The sequence below is a fragment of the Pristiophorus japonicus genome, chromosome 1 (assembly GCF_044704955.1).
Source record: "Pristiophorus japonicus isolate sPriJap1 chromosome 1, sPriJap1.hap1, whole genome shotgun sequence".
Lineage (NCBI taxonomy): Eukaryota > Metazoa > Chordata > Chondrichthyes > Pristiophoridae > Pristiophorus > Pristiophorus japonicus.
In genome coordinates this window covers 308003863-308021065 of record NC_091977.1, presented here as the reverse complement: position 1 = coordinate 308021065, position 17203 = coordinate 308003863, and the positions used below count along the sequence as shown (strand labels likewise).

Below are 17203 nucleotides of genomic sequence, written 5' to 3'. Positions count from 1 at the left end.
GACCCTTCGTCAGAACTGGCGAATGTTTGAAAAGAACAGACCTTAAGGAACACTGAAAGGGGGAGGGGAAGAAAGAACAAAGGGAAGGCCTGTGATAGGGTGGAAGGTAGGAGCGATTCGAGAGACAAAAGGGATGACGGGCTGAATTGAAATGGTAATTGCAGGTTAGAAAAAGATTAGTCTAGATAGGTTGTGAATGGCTAAATAATGACCATTGGAGACAAAGAGAAAAAAACCATAAGATCGGAGTGGGGTGGGGGGGGGGGGGGCGCGAGGGAGCCAAAAATGGGCAGAGTTTATGATCTGAAATTGTTGAACTCGATGTTAAGTCCAGAAGGCTGTAAAGTACCTAAACGAAAGATGAGGTGCTGTTCCTCGAGCTTGCATTGAGTTCAGTGCTCCCCTTTCAGTACTCCTTAAGATCTGTTCTTTTTGAAAATTCACCAATTCTGATGAAGGATCATCGGCCTGAAATGTTAACTCTGTTTTTCTCTCCACAGATGCTGCCTGACCCGTTGAGATTTCCAGCATTCTGTTTTTATTTCAAATTCCAGCATCCGCAGCATTTTGCTTTTGTACATATTGATCATGCCTCCTTTTTCACTGTATGGCGCAGTCATTATTTTCCAAGTTATTATGTTTTTTTTTTCTAAAGCACTTTCTCTCGTAATGTGTAAGGCTGAATTCTATCAAGTTTCAATAGCAAATACCGCAGTGAAGTGGTTAGCTTAGTTGCCATTGAACATCGTCCTGCCACTTGGCCCAGCTTTTACTGAAGACCCATACCGCACGCTGATAACTTCATAGCAGGATGTAGTGCACAGCACAAGTGGCAGCTAGAATATTAGCACTGGAGACATGTGCATAATGTTGCCCGAACTCACAAAATTAGTCAATGATTAATGTGGGACTGCAGCTGTACTTAGTACCATACCAAATCTGCTAGTAGTTGCTAACGAAACAAAAGTGTTCATCACTCAGTATGAGAGTTAAAACATTTCATTTATTTTGGTGATATAAAACATTGGTGATATAGAACCTTTCTATATTTTTTACAGTTAGCATCTACCTCAAGCACTCCCAGATCAGATATGGTACAGACCAGTTGCAGAGTAAATTACCATCTATTCTGTCTCCATAATACTGTTTATTCCCAAGCTCTGATGAGAACCCTCACTGCACTACATAGTATTACATAGTATTAACAGCACAGCAACAGGCCATTGGGCCCAACAGGTTTATGCTCCACAAGAGTCTCATTCCACCCTTCTTCATCTAACCCTATCAACATATCTTCTATTCCTTTCTCCCTCGTGTTTATCTAGCTTCCTCTTAAATGCATCTATGCTAGTCATCTCAACTATTCATTGTGGTAGTGAGTTCCATTCTCTGGGTAAAGAGGCTTCTCCTGCATTCTCCATTTGAGTTATTAGTAACTATCTTATATTTATGGCCCCGAGTTCTGTTTTCATCTGCAAGTGGAAACATCTTCTCTACGTCTACCCTATCAAACCCTTTCACAAACTTAAAGACCTCTATCAGGTCACCCCTCAGGCTTCCCTTTTCTAGAGAAAAGTGCCCCAGTGTGGTATTTCATTTTATCATGGAAGTTATGCTTTGAGCCTGTTTATTACAATTTATCACTTTATTACAATTTACGTTGAAATGTGGATAGTGTTGTGTTGAGGTTTTGGAGGTAAAATCCGTTAAAACTGACTATCAATGTCATTGATCATAAGATATCTTTTTCAAAAAAAGGTACATGAAGGAATACCTAGGATAATATTCTGGAACACATTAGTCAAAACACTTGGCTTGATGGTAATGGGCAGCATTTTCTCCTTTTGAGCTCTCTACCTGCAATTTTATACCCATCAAAATGAATGGGTAGAAAATTGTAGGCAGGGGAGTGCAGAAGTGGAAAATCCCAGCCAATATATTCTGTCAGGATTCGAATTTTGTTGTACCAAAATAAAATATAATCACGAGTGAATTCCCTCCTACTCCTTACCATCCACATTTTTTTTATTCGTTCATGGAATGTGGCCGTCGCTGACCATTTATTGCCCACCTCTAATTGCCCTTGAGAAGGTGATGGTGAGCTGTCATCTTGAGCCGCTGCAGACCATATGGTGAAGGTACTCCCAAGGTGCTGTTAGGTAGGGAGTTCCAGGATTTTGACCCAGTGACAATGAAGGAACGCCGATATATTTCCCCAGTAAGATGCAATTCTTATTAAGTGACGGTGCTACAAAATGACAATATGCTTTGTGGAAAAGTATTGTGCCGTGATATACAAGGGTGCATTTTTCATTAAACCAGTACTACTAAAACTGATGAACTGGTCATTTATCTCTTTGCTGCTTGTGGGACCTTACTATGCACAAATTGGATGTTGCATTTGCCTACATAATCATATTGACTATGCTTCAAAAATAATTCATTGGTTGTGAAGTGTTGTAGGACATTGAATGTGACAGGGGCTATATGAAAGAACATTTTTACATTGTCTATTGCTGTTTCTTGCACGCTCTCTCACACTCTTTTTGCGCCGTTTCTCACCCATTACCTTTTTTTCCACTCTATTTCTGAATCTCGCACAATGCTGTATATACTCACCTATAAGACAGGAACTTTATGCACCCATTTTGTGGTTAAAGTAGAAGGGTTATCTTATACATGGCCTGGGACTCATGATTTGTTTGGCTCCAGAGGAGGTTGCGTACTTCACTTTCTGACTGTAAGTGTGGTGCTGTGTTCCACCTTGTAAGTTACAGCCAGCCAGCACAATACTCTACCTGCATCCAGAACCCAAGACAGAGCAAATTCCAGGCACAGCATATAAAAAAATTCACTTACCAGAATAGAGAGGATGTACTTATTAGAAAAGGCTGAATCTTCTCTAGAAAAGAGAAGGCTGAGAGATGATCTGATAGCGGTCTTTAAGATTATGAAAGGGTTTGATTGGGTAGACATGGCGATGTTCCCACTTGTGTGAGAGATCCTAGAAGTAATGGAGGAGAATAAGGAGTTAGCGGAGTCGCTCCTGAAGAATTTCCTGCCTAAGTTCATTTGAGCTGGCATAACTTGAGCAAAAAATCTAGGCCATGGCATTTTAAAGATACCCATGTATTAGAGAGAAGGGAGCAATAAACATGGAGCCCATAGGATTGAGTAGCAGAGTGGGAGATGGAGTGGTAAGGCCTATGGGTTTGTTTTATATGTGGGACATAGATATTTGGGAGGTTTTAGGCTTGGATGAGGTGCAAAGTAACCGTGTATGTAAGCCTATACAGTACATATTGTTAGGTATTTGCTTAAAGATTTGGTTTGTGGTGGGTGTAAAATAATTTGGAAGAAAATATGCTCAAATATAATTTATTAAATCATATATATGATACTTTTATAGAAATTTTCCTGCAGTTGGGAATGAGTGATCAAAAAATTCAAAAGTGGAATCGTAATATGGATAACTTAGAAACGAAGGAAGCTAGCCACAGCCATTATCGGTTTGACTGTATTTCTCCTCTGGATACGAGTTCAATAAGCAATACAAAAGATGAACTCTCATTTGTAACTGAAACTATCAGTGCATCTTCAGAGCTATCACAGGTAAGACCAATTAGATTTACCTCAGAGCTGAATGTAGGAAGCACAAAGGATATATCATATTTGGCCATGAAATGATATTGTTTATATTCCTCAGGTCAGGCTGTCTGGATTCATAAATGTGAACGTGTAAACATTATGGCAAGGTTTGCAAGTAGAGCTTGAATTCTATTTCACAGTTCCGACAATAAGATTCATTGATGCCACATCTTTAAGATTGCATTTTTAAAATAGTGTCTTTTTTACTTTCGACCCCAATCTATTTGTAAGGAGAGAACAATAAAGCTCATCTATTGGGATACTTTTTTGCCAGCTTGATAATCTAATATTGGGGCAATAAAAATGAGAGACAAATGCAGATTCATTATTTGTTCTGTAAGAAATTTAAATTTGTAGCTCTGCAACTAGCAGCAAATTTAAATCTATGTTGTTCAAAATATTGAATCTGTCCATCTGTCGTTTTTCTGTGATCTGCTTGGTCGTTAGAGGAAGCCAACATGGAGGCCACATTTTCTATGATCTGATTGGTATGTTAGCTGAAGTTCGAGGTGAAGTTACAGTGATCTGATTCGTCCATTGGGTGAACCCAAAGTTATAGCTCTGTTTTATGCACTGCAATAAGAGTATGCAATTTCAAGCAAAATATCTCCTTCCACTTCACATTTAGTTCATTCTACATCATTCATAGCGTACTTACAATAGCCATTTTTCTTTCCGATGTACAATACCTTGCATTTATCTGTATTAAATTTGAACTGAAATACTGTGCATTGAAAATTAATGAGTCGCTGATAGTTGATAAGTGATATTTACTTACCTAAAGAAGCAGTAATTTTCCATCATGGTAATTTACATAAAGATACCGATATGCCTACTTTACTAATGGTGAATATATGCACTTATAAAATATGTTTGGCACTGGTATAGATTTTCTGACTAGTTAAATTGATGTATATAAAAGCAAATTGTTTCATAGAATGATTTTCACAATTTTTTGGACTGCAGGCTGAAAGCTTTTCATTTTATTATGAGGAAATTAGACCACTTTATTCCATTGCATTACAGATTCAATTATCAAGAATTCACCATAAAATCAGTAAGAATTTTCTGTTGCATGGTTTGCTTCTTTATTTGATAGTTTGCTCCTTTTCTCCCCTCCTTCTCTCTTGAAGATATTGGCCTAGAAATTGGTCTGCGCAGCGCCTGTTTTTCGGGTGCTACTTGTGTCATGTATTCAACTATCATTGTAACCCATGTATAAGCTAACCTAAGTTGTACACCTTGAGAACATTGACCACAGGGGGTGAACTTGTGGGAGACACTCCTAACCTGGACTTTCCGGTATAAAAGGGGAAGCTCCACTCACCTTCATGCTCTTGAGGTCTTGGTAATAAAGGTAACTGGTCACAGAGTGACCTTCTCTCAAGTATGGGCCTTGTGTGCATTTATACTGTATAGTAAGGACATATCATTGGCGACGAGAAACTGGGATTTAAACCACACGAGCATGGCCACTAGCAGCACAGAAGAGAGGTACTGTGTTGGTGATGATTGGGATTACTTTATTGAGAGACGACAGCAAAACTTTGTCACTAAGGAATGGTTGGGACAGGATTCGGCCGACAAACTCAGGGCTCATCTCCTGACGGTTTGTGGATCCAGAATGTACTCCCTGATGAAGGACCTTATAGCGCCAGAGAAGCCGGCGGACAAGACGTTCGAAGAGCTCAGTACGTTGATCGGGAAACACCTTAAACCGGCGAGCAGCATGCACATGGCGAGACACCAGTTTTACACGCACCGGCGGCGAGAAGGGCAAAGCATTCCAGACTTCGTGGCAGATCTCCGGCGACTGACAAGCCTATGTAAGTTCCCAGATGCATGCAGAGCGGAGATGCTGTGAGACTTTTTTATTGAGGGCATCGGGCACACTGGGGTTTTCAGGAAACTGATTGAGACCAAAGACTTGACCTTGGAAGTGGCGGCTCTGATAGCCCAGACAATTATCTCAGGGGAGGAAGAGACCAGAATGATTTATGGCAAAAATCCTGGCTCAAATGCGGCAAACGACCAGGGAGTCAACATTGTCAATGCGGCACACAGTTCTCTAGGCAGACAAGGGCAATCGGACATGCCCCAGCATGTAGTCGAACCCAAAGGGGGAATTCAACAGAGATAATGGCTGGCTGAACAGCATGCCATCGCAATGGACAATGTGGCCGGTAATGGGGCCATCAACACCTGTTAATGGTGCGCTTAAGGACAGTTACAGAGACAGTCAGAGATGAGCGACTGGCAATGGACCTTTTGTTTCCAACAATGGGGCCTCCAGCTCATGCTGGAGGTGTGGAGGCAAACACCCAGCCAGAGCTTGCAGGTATCAGCAATATACCTGCAGAAATGGTCTGCACCTGGGCAGGACCGGAACCAATGTCCTAGGGGGAGTGTTTGCGAGTGCTGTTGGGGAGGAGTTAAACTAATATGGCAGGGGGATGGGAACCAATGCAGGGAGACAGAAGGAAACAAAATGGAGACTGAAGCAAAAGACAGAAAGGAGATGAGTAAAAGTGGAGGGCAGAGAAACCCAAGGCAAAAAACAAAAAGGGCCACTGTACAGCAAAATTCTAAAGGGTCAAAGTGTAATAAAAAGGCAAGCCTGAAAGCTCGGTGCCTCAATGCGAGGCGTATTCGGAACCCAGGAGAGGGCTCTGAGCTAGTTAGAGTGGGTGAGAGCTCAGATGAACAGGACCCCAAGCAAGAATGCAAAAGGCAGGAGGCAACAGAGAGTAGCACTGGGGTAAGTGTAAACCACAAGGTGACAGGAAGGGACAATATGTATGAATATAAAGGGGCTGCAGGAGGGGTCAAAACTAAAAATCATGGTTTAAAAACGAGTATTAAAACACTCTACCTAAATGCACACAGCATTCGAAATAAAGTAAATGAGTTGACGGCACAAATCATTACAAATGGGTATGATTTGGTGGCCATTACAGTAAAGTGGTTGCAGGGTGGCCAAGACTGGGAAATAAACATACGGAGTATCTGACAATTCGGAAAGATAGGCAAGAAGGGAAAGGAGGTGGGGTAGCTCTGTTAATAAAGGATGATATCAGGGCAGTTGTGAGAGACGATATTGGCTCTAATGAACAAAATGTTGAATCATTGTGGGTGGAGATTAGAGATAGTAAGGGGAAAAAGTCACTGGTGGGCGTAGTTTATAGGCCCCCAAATAATAACTTCATGGTGGGGCGTGCAATAATCAAGGGAATAATGGAGGCATGTGTAAAAGGAACGGCAGTAATCATGGGGGTTTTAACCTACATATCGATTGGTCAAATCAAATCGCAGGGGGTAGCCTTGAGGAGGAATTCATAGAATGCATACAGGATTGTTTCTTCGAACAGTATGTTACAGAACCTACAAGGGAGCAAGCTATCTTAGATCTGGTCCCGTGTAATGAGACAGGAATAATAAACGATCTCCTAGTAAAAGATCCTCTCGGAATGAGTGATCACAGAATGGTTGAATTTGTAATACAGATTGAGGGTGAGGAAGTAGTGTCAAACGAGCGTACGATGCTTAAACAAAGGGGACTACAGTGGGATGAGGGCAGAGTTGGCTAAAGTAGACTGGGAACACAGACTAAGCGGTGGCACAATTGAGGAACAGTGGAGGACTTTTAAGGAGCTCTTTCATAGTGCTCAATAAAAATATATTCCAGTGAAAAAGAAGGGCGGTAAGAGAAGGGATAACCAGCCGTGGATAACCAAAGAAATAAAGGAGCGTATCAAATTAAAAACCAATGCGTATAAGGTGGCCAGGGTTAGTAGGAAACAAGAAGATTGGGAAAATTTTAAACGACAGCAAAGAATGACTAAGAAAGCAATAAAGAAAGGAAAGATTATGGAAGTAAACTTGCGCAAAACATAAAAACAGATAGTAAAAGCTTTTACCGATATATAAAATGGAAGCGAGTGACTAAAGTAAATGTTGGTCCCTTAGAAGATGAGAAGGGGGATTTAATAATGGGAAATGTGGAAATGGCTGAGACCTTAAACAATTATTTTGCTTCGGTCTTCACAGTGGAAAACACAAAAACCATGCCAAAAATTGCTGGTCACGGGAATGTGGGAAGGGAGGACCTTGAGACAAACACTATCACTAGAGGGGTAGTGCTGGACAGGCTAATGGGACTCAAGGTAGACAAGTCCCCTGGTCCTGATGAAACGCATCCCAGGGTATTAAAAGAGATGGCGGAAGTTATAGCAGATGCATTCGTTATAATCTACCAAAATTCTCTGGACTCTGGGGAGGTACCAGCGGATTGGAAAGCAGCTAATGTAACACCTCTGTTTAAAAAAAGGGGGCCGATTAGTTTAACATCTGTAGTGGGGAAAATGCTTGAAGCTATCATTAAGGAAGAAATAGCGGGACATCTAGATAGGAATAGTGCAATCAAGCAGACGCAACATGGATTCATGAAGGGGAAATCATGTTTAACTAATTTACTGGAATTCTTTGAGGATATAACGAGCATGGTGGATAGAGGTGTACCGAGGTGTAACATTCCATTGACTCTGGATCAGTTCCTATCGAGTGGAGGGTAGCCAATGTAACCCCACTTTTTAAAAAAGGAGGGAGAGAGAAAGCAGGGAATTATAGACCAGTCAGCCTGACCTCAGTAGTGGGTAAAATGATGGAATCAATTATTAAGGATGTCATAGCAGCGCATTTGGAAAATGGTGACATGATAGGTCCAAGTCAGCATGGATTTGTGAAAGGGAGATCATGCTTGACAAATCTTCTGGAATTTTTTGAGGATGTTTCCAGTAAAGTGGACAAAGGAGAACCAGTTGATGTGGTATATTTGGACTTTCAGAAGGCTTTCGACAAGGTCCCACACAGGAGATTAATGTGCAAAGTTAAAGCACATGGGATTGGGGGTAGTGTGCTGACGTGGATTGAAAACTGGTTGTCAGACAGTAAGCAAAGAGTAGGAGTAAATGGGTACTTTTCAGAATGGCAGGCAGTGACTAGTGGGGTACCGCAAGGTTCTGTGCTGGGGCCTCAGCTGTTTACATTGTACATTAATGATTTAGACGAGGGGATTAAATGTAGTATCTCCAAATTTGCGGATGACACTAAGTTGGGTGGCAGTGTGAGCTGCGAGGAGGATGCTATGAGGCTGCAGAATGACTTGGATAGGTTAGGTGAGTGGGCAAATGCGTGGCAGATGAAGTATAATGTGGATAAATGTGAGGTTATCCACTTTGGTGGTAAAAACAGAGAGACAGACTATTATCTGAATGGTGACAGATTAGGAAGGGGGAAGGTGCAACGAGACCTGGGTGTCATGGTACATCAGTCATTGAAGGTTGGCATGCAGGTACAGCAGGCGGTTAAGAAAGCAAATGGCATGTTGGCCTTCATAGCGAGGGGATTTGAGTACAGGGGCAGGGAGGTGTTGCTACAGTTGTATAGGGCCTTGGTGAGGCCACACCTGGAGTATTGTGTACAGTTTTGGTCTCCTAACTTGAGGAAGGATGTTCTTGCTATTGAGGGAGTGCAGCGAAGATTCACCAGACTGATTCCCGGGATGGTGGGACTGACCTATCAAGAAAGACTGGATCAACTGGGCTTGTATTCACTGGAGTTCAGAAGAGTGAGAGGGGACCTCATAGAAACGTTTAAAATTCTGACGGGTTTGGACAGGTTGGATGCAGGAAGAATGTTCCCAATGTTGGGGAAGTCCAGAACCAGGGGTCACAGTCTAAGGATAAGGGGTAAGCCATTTAGGACCGAGATGAGGAGGAACTTCTTCACCCAGAGAGTGGTGAACCTGTGGAATTCTCTACCACGGAAAGTAGTTGAGGCCAATTCACTAAATATATTCAAAAGGGAGTTAGATGAAGTCCTTACTACTCGGGGGATCAAGGGGTATGGCGAGAAAGCAGGAAGGGGGTACTGAAGTTTCATGTTCAGCCATGAACTCATTGAATGGCTGTGCAGGCTAGAAGGGCTGAATGGCCTGCTCCTGCACCTATTTTCTTTGTTTCTATGTTTCTATGATGGATGTGGTGTATTTAGATTTTCAAAAGGCATTCGCTAAGGTGCCACACAAAAGATTACTGCAGAAGATAAAGGTACGCGGAGTCAGAGGAAATGTATTAGCATGGATCGAGAATTGGCTGGCTAACAGAAAGCAGAGAGTCGGGATAAATGGCTCCTTTTCGGGTTGGAAATCGATGGTTAGTGGTGTGCCACAGGGATCGGTGCTGGGACCACAACTGTTTACAATATACATAGATGACCTGGAAGAGGGAACGGAGTGTAGTGTAACAAAATTTGCAGATGACACAAAGATTAGTGGGAAAGCGGGTTGTGTAGAGGTCACAGAGAGGCTGCAAAGAGATTTAGATAGGTTAAGCGAATGGGAATTGGCAGATGGAATACAATGTCGGAAAATGTGAGGTCATCCACCTTGGAAAAAAAAACAGTAACAGGGAATATTATTTAAATGGGGAGAAATTACAACATGCTGCGGTGCAGAGGGACCTGGGGGTCCTTGTGCATGAATCCCAAAAAGTTAGTTTGCAGGTGCAGCAGGTAATCAGGAAGGCGAATGGAATGTTGGCCTTCATTGCGAGAGGGATGGAGTACAAAAGCAGGGAGGTCCTGCTGCAACTGTACAGGGTATTGGTGAGGCCGCACCTGGAATACTGCGTGCAGTTCTGGTCAACTTACTTAAGGAAGGATATACTAGCTTTGGAGGGGGTACAGAGACGATTCACTAGGCTGATTCCGGAGATGAGGGGGTTATCTTATGATGATAGATTGAGTAGACTGGGTCTTTACACGTTGGAGTTCAGAACGATGAGGGGTGATCTTATAGAAACATTTAAAATAATGAAAGGGATAGACAAGATCGAGGCAGAGAGGTTGTTTCCACTGGTCAGGGAGACTAGAACTAGGGGGCAGAGCCTCAAAATACGGGGGAGCCAATTTAAAACCGAGTTGAGAAGGAATTTCTTCTCCCAGAGGGTTGTGAATCTGTGGAATTCTCTGCCCAAGGAAGCAGTTGAGGCTAGCTCATTGAATGTATTCAAATCACAGATAGATAGATTTTTAACCAATAAGGGAATTAAGGGTTATGGGGAGCGGGCGGGTAAGTGGAGCTGAGTCCACGGCCAGATCAGCCATGATCTTGCTGAATGGAGGAGCAGGCTCGAGGGGCTAGATGGCCTACTCCTGTTCCTAATTGTTATGTTCTTATGTAACTGCAAGGTCAGCGGTCACTTGGGGCATATGTGCAGGAAGCCTGCAGCCACGTTGATGTATGAGGAGGACGGGCCCGATGTAAGCCCTACGAGGCCAAATGAATACTGGGGGAAATCGCTGGAAGTTGAATTTAAGCGAGTTCATGTGGAGCACATATACAGTTTATATACCAGGACGCCACCGATAATGATGAAAGTGCTCCTCAATGGCATCCCAGTATTAATGGAGCTAGACACGGGGGCCAGCCAGTCCTTGATGAGTATCAAACAGTTCGAAAGGTTGTGGGTGTCCAAGGCCAGGAGGCCAAAATTATTGCCGATTGACGCACTGCTATGGACATATACAAAGGAGATCATTCCGGTGCTGGGCAGCGCCACGGTAGTCGTGACCCACTAAGATTTGGAGAATAGTTTGCCACTCTGGATTGTCCCGGGGGACGGTCCCGCACTGCTGGGGAGAAGTTGGCTTGCTGTCATGAACTGGAAATAGAAACATAGAAAATAGGTGCAGGAGTAGGCCATTCAATGAGTTCATGGCTGAACATGCAACTTCAGTACCCCATTCCTGCTTTCTCGCCATACCCCTTGATCCCTCGAGTAGTAAGGACTACATCTAACTCCTTTTTGAATATATTTAGTGAATTGGCCTCAACAACTTCCTGTGGTAGAGAATTCCACAGGTTCACCACTCTCTGGGTGAAGAAGTTTCTCCTCATCTCAGTCCAAAATGGCTTACCCCTTATGGGGCGATGTCAATGCAATTTCTTCTGTGGAGCGAGTACCATGCTCACAGGTCCTGGACAAATTTGACTCATTATTTCAACCCGGCATCGGGGACCAAGGTAGTGATTCAAAAAAACCCGGACACCAGGCCAGTACACCACAAGGCCAGAGCCGTACATGATGCGGGAAAAGGTAGAATGCTAATTGGACCGCCTGCTGAGGGAAGGCATCACCTCGCCAGTCGAATTCAGTGACTGGACGAGCCCGATTGTGCTGGTGCTCAAGGATGATGGGTCAGTCAGGATATGTGGCGATTACAAGGCCACTATCAATCGGCTGTCACTCCAAGACCAGTACCCGCTACCGAGAGCCGAGGACCTCTTTGCGAAGCTATCCGGTGGCAAACTTTTTTCAAAATTGGACCTGACCTCAGTTTACATGACCTGGGAGCTGGCGAGTGAGTCGAAGAAGCTGACCGCCATCACGACACACAAGGGGTTGTTTGAGTATAACAGATGTCCGTTCGGGATTCGTTCGGCCGCCGCGATCTTTCAGCGAAATATGGAAAGCCTCCTCAAGTTGATTCCTAGGACGGTGGTTTTTCAAGACGACATCCTCATCACGGGTCGCGATACTGAAGAACACCTCCACAACCTGGGGAGGAGGTGCTACGCAGACTGGACCGGGTAGGGCTGCGACTGAAAAAAGCGAAGTGCGTCTTCTTAGCTCCAGAGGTAGAATTCCTGGGGAGGAGGGTAGCAGCAGACGGGATCAGCCCTACTGCGTCCAAAACGGAAGCGATCCAGAGAGCACCCAGACCCCGTAACACGACGGAGCTGCGTTCGTTCCAGGGGCTCCTGAACTATTTTGGCAACTTTCTTCCCAAATTGAGCACGCTGTTCGAGCTGCTACACGTGCTCCTCTGCAAAGGTCGCGATTGGGTCTGCGGGGACAGCCAGGATAGGGCTTTTGAGAGAGCACGCAATTTGTTATGCTCCAACAAACTGTTAACGTTAAATGACCCGTGTAAGAAACTAGTTTTAACGTGCGCTGCGTCGCCCTATGGGGTCGGGTATGTGTTGCAGCATGTGAATGCCAATGGTCAGTTACAGCCGGTAGCTTATGCATCCAGAAGTCTGTCTCAGGCAGAAAGGGGCTACGGGATGGTAGAAAAGGAAGCGCTAGCATGTGTATATGCAGTAAAAAAAATGCACCAGTACCTGTTTGGCAGGAAATTTGAGCTGGACACAGATCACAAATCCCTAACGTCCCTTTTGGCCGACAACAAGGCCATAAATGTGACTGCATCGGCCCGCATACAGAGGTGGACACTTACGTTAGCCGCCTATAACTACACAATTCGGCACAGACCGGGCACTGAAAACTGTGCCGATGCACTCAGCAGGCTCCCACTAGCCACCACTGAGGGGGCAACTGAGCATGATGCTGAGATGGTCATGTCTGTTGAAGCTTTCGAAAGCAAAGGCTCACCTGTGACAGCCCGTCAGATTAAAGTCTGGACAAAAAAAGACCCGCTACTGTCTTTAGTTAAGAAATGTGTCCTGAATGGGGACTGGGCAGCCATGTACGGGGCATGCCGTGAGGAATTTAAACCGTTTAATAGGATGAACTCTCAATTCACGCCGATTGTCTACTGTGGGAAAAGCGAGTAGTCATGTCCCAGAAGGAATTCTACCTCTGGAGCTAAGAAGACGCACTTCGCTTTTTTCAGTCGCAGCCCTACCCGGTCCAGTCTGCGTAGCACTTCCTCCCCAGTTTGTGGAGGTGTTCTTCAGTATCACGACCCGTGATGAGGATGTCGTCTTGAAAAACCACCGTCCTAGGAATCAACTTGAGGAGGCTTTCCATATTTCGCTGAAAGATCGCGGCGGCCGAACGAATCCCGAACGGACATCTGTTATACTCAAACAATGAGCACCCGGGCATTGTCATGATGAAGGCAATTGCCAGGTCTTGATGCAGACCTGGAACTTTGTGTTCGCAGGTGCAACACATGTGCTCAGCTGGGCAACGCACCCAGGGAAGCCTCCCTTAGCCCCTGGTCCTGGCCCGCCAAGCCATGGTCACGCATCCATGTGGACTACGCAGGTCCTTTCATGGGAAAAATGTTTTTGGTTGTAGTCGACACCTGCTCCAAATGGATTGAGTGTGCCATTTTAAATTCAAGGTAGAAAGTCTATGGGCAAAGTTCGCCGCCCATGGTCTACCTGACGTCTTGGTCAGCAACAATGGCCTGTGCTTCTCAAGCACTGAATTCCAGGACTTCATGGCAGGCAGTGGAATCAACCATGTCAGAACGGCACCGTTCAAACTGGCCTCAAACGGCCAGGCGGAACGAGCAGTGCAGATAATCGAACAGGGGATGCTCAGAATCCAAGGGGGTTCGCTACAAAGCCGCTTCTCACGCCTCCTGTTGGCCAATCGATCCTGACCACACTCGCTCACAGGGGTTCCACCCACAGAGCTGCTAATGAAAAGGACGCTCAAAACCAGGTTATCCCTTATACACCCTACCATGAAAGAAATTGTTGAGAGCAGGCATCAGTCACAATGTGACTACCATAACAGGAATGCAAGGGCGCGATGTATTGATGTTAATGACCCTGTTTTTGTCCTTAATTACGCTGCAGGGCCCAAATGGCTTGTAGGCACTGTGATTGCCAAAGAGGGGAATAGGGTTTTGGTAGTTAAACTTACCAATGGACAAATCTGCCGCAAACACGTGGATCAAACTAAAAGGAGGTTCAGCAACCCCATAGAAGAAGCAGAGGAAGAACACGACGTAGAGTTTACTCCACCACAGGTGACCGAACACCGGAACCAAGTGGAGGAGAGCCCAGTCACTGTGGGCAGTCCGGACAGGCCTGAGGCACCGCAAACAGCAGACACTCAGACCAGTAACCAACAACTGGAGCCCCAACTCAGGCGCTCTACAAGGGAGCATAAACCACCAGAGAGACTTAACCTGTGATCCCACTCGGACTTTGGGGGGGGAGGTGATGTCATGTATTCAATTATCATTGTAACCCATGTATAAGCTGACCTAAGTTGTACACCTTGAGAACATTGACGACAGGGGGTGAACTTGTGGAAGACATTCCTAACTTGGACTTTCCAGTATAAAAGGGGAAGTTCCACCCACCTTCATGCTCTTGAGGTCTTGGTAATAAAGGTGACTGGTCACAGAGTGACCTTCTCTCAAGTATGGGCCTCGTGTGCATTTATACTGTATAGTAAGGACATATCAACTTGGATTACTGAGGCCCCAATATGGGGGGCTGGAAGCATGTCCACAGTTCCGGCTAAAAGTGCATAGTCCGCAATATTGGATATGGACAAAAAAATGCGTCCTTTTTCCACGCCTGAAACATGCTTGGTCCTCCCGATCGTAAATTAAAGGAATCAATCGCCACCACTACCCCACCCCCCATTGCTCTGCTCTTCGCTGGCCCCATTATAATGAGGCTCAAGGCCCAACATCTGGGGAGCCTTGGGCCTCACCATTCATACACACGGAATGCATGCTGTGTCCTTCACCTAATGAAACTTTCCTGAGCCTACATTATTCATGCATGAACCTTGATGGTGAGTGTCAATCAGTAAACTGTTTGTTTGCAGGTAAAATCAAAGCTGTGCTCACTGAACTTGCACAACAATCGGGAGTGTGAACCCTTGCTGATTTTTTTCCCCCTCCTAAACCAGGACACTGAGGTCAACTGTAACGCCAATCCCACTGCTTGTCTGAGATCAGTATATTCAGCACAGGCTGGGGATTGAGCCAGGAACATTCTTGGTTTGTATAGCTGAGCTACTTGCTGAATAAACACAAAAAGTTAACAACTAAGATTATTTTTATTTAACAAAAGTGAATGCAAAGGTTTTGATAGAAAAAAAAAGTCTTGGTGAATTTCTCTTTAATCAATACACAGTGAATGTTCATCCACCAGTAATTTGACTGGTTTTTGGCTTGGTAACACAATATAATTTGCATGTATATTTTGCTAAACATTCAATATCAGGATATGCTTCGTGGTCAATATAGAGTTGCAATTGTGAGATCAACTTTGTGTCACCCAACTTCTTGATAGCTGTTGTCAAGCGTATTGTCTAATCAGAACCAAATTTCCATTTTTTGGCAGTACAGTGCCAATGGTAGAGTGTGGAGAAATGTTTGTATATGATTTCACTTTAAAATATGATTTGCATATCTGGTGCATACACTGTACTACTTCTCTCTTTATGCTTGTGCTTCAAACCAGGATGACATGAATAGTAATGACTATCAGGAGGGAAAGAGGAATGCAAATCGTGGTAGCAGTCTTCTTTGCTTGAATGGTTTTGAGGAATTTTCACACAATCTGGATTTATCATCTTTTTCAGAGACTTTTTCCTGTGGTAAGTTTACTAAATCAGTGGATTCTCCTCATTATGTGAGCACACACCTTAGTTTTTCATTAAATGCAGAATGCCTACACGCCTGATTTCTCAGTTGGACTAAAAGCGTGGTGTGGAACTAAGCCACTAAGCCTCCCCCCACCCACCCCCGGCCAGGTTTGATCCCTAGTGTGTTAACTAGTCTTCGCCTGGTGGAGATAAGGGAATATTGGTCTCAGTATCTCAGATAAAGAAGGGAAAGATTGTCCAAGCTTTCCACTCTTGCCCAGGTACAGTGACTTCTGCTGGAAAGTATGCGCATGCACATAAGCAGAGTATCAGGCTCAACTGTGATGGCCGTTATTGCCAAATTGCCTGCCAACATTCACTTTCCAGACTCTCACATGAATATTGGCAACTTGGCCAAAGTACTGGGATGAAGGACACTGCTGCCATATGCCAACATGAGCCACTGTCTTCAGGACAATAAAGGTAAAGGACAAAAACTAGAGGGAAATTTGAGGAGGGAAACAGCCCAAAAATGAGCATGTCCAAAATATCTGGGAGAAGGACAGGGTATTTTTAAAGTCCTATTTAGCTTTGATCACAGTAAGTTGGATGATGTGTTGTTTTATAATGATAGGAGCAACTAACCATGCAATTAAAGTACATTGCGTTTAAGTGGCCTGTCCTTCTGAGACTATCTGTCTAATTGGTATAAGCAAACACTGTCCGAGATCAATCAGTTGCTGTCTGGTGAGGGAAGTTTGCAGATACCACAGGCTGTGATGCAACTCTATCAGATTGACACTTAACAAGAATCAAAACTTACAGAAACGATGGCCCCGAAATTGGTGCAGGCCAAGGCCTGCCCAAGTGCTGCCCAAAGGACTGCCGATGGCTGCCAAGAGACCGGGCGGTACTTTGCCAGGAAAACCCCTCTAAAAGAGGTGGCAGTACCGCCCGGCGGCTAAATAATGGCTCACGCCGTCAATCTGAGCAGCAGCGGGCGGGAGCTCTCAATCTCGGCGGCAGATGTGCTTGCCGCTCAAGTGTCACGGAGGATGGAGTCAGGCGCAGGGAGGGTGGAAGACCTGAAAAAGAAAATCATCAGCAAAAAAAAACCAAAACACCGGAAGATCTTCAGAGGAGCCCATACAGGTAAGACGCTGAGTAAAAAAAGTTATAAGATGTTC

General features: G+C 44.4%; 1 protein-coding gene across 1 annotated transcript in view; it reads left to right on the top strand.

The window, feature by feature from the left end:
• The window catches only part of LOC139263812 (cancer-associated gene 1 protein homolog), a 242780-nt gene that overhangs the window by 8761 nt on the left and 216816 nt on the right, over nt 1-17203 (top strand). The window contains exons 3-4 of the mRNA XM_070879900.1: nt 3410-3612; nt 15893-16028. Coding sequence (XP_070736001.1) covers nt 3410-3612; nt 15893-16028 — 339 coding nt within the window. The remainder of the gene's footprint in view (nt 1-3409; nt 3613-15892; nt 16029-17203) is intronic.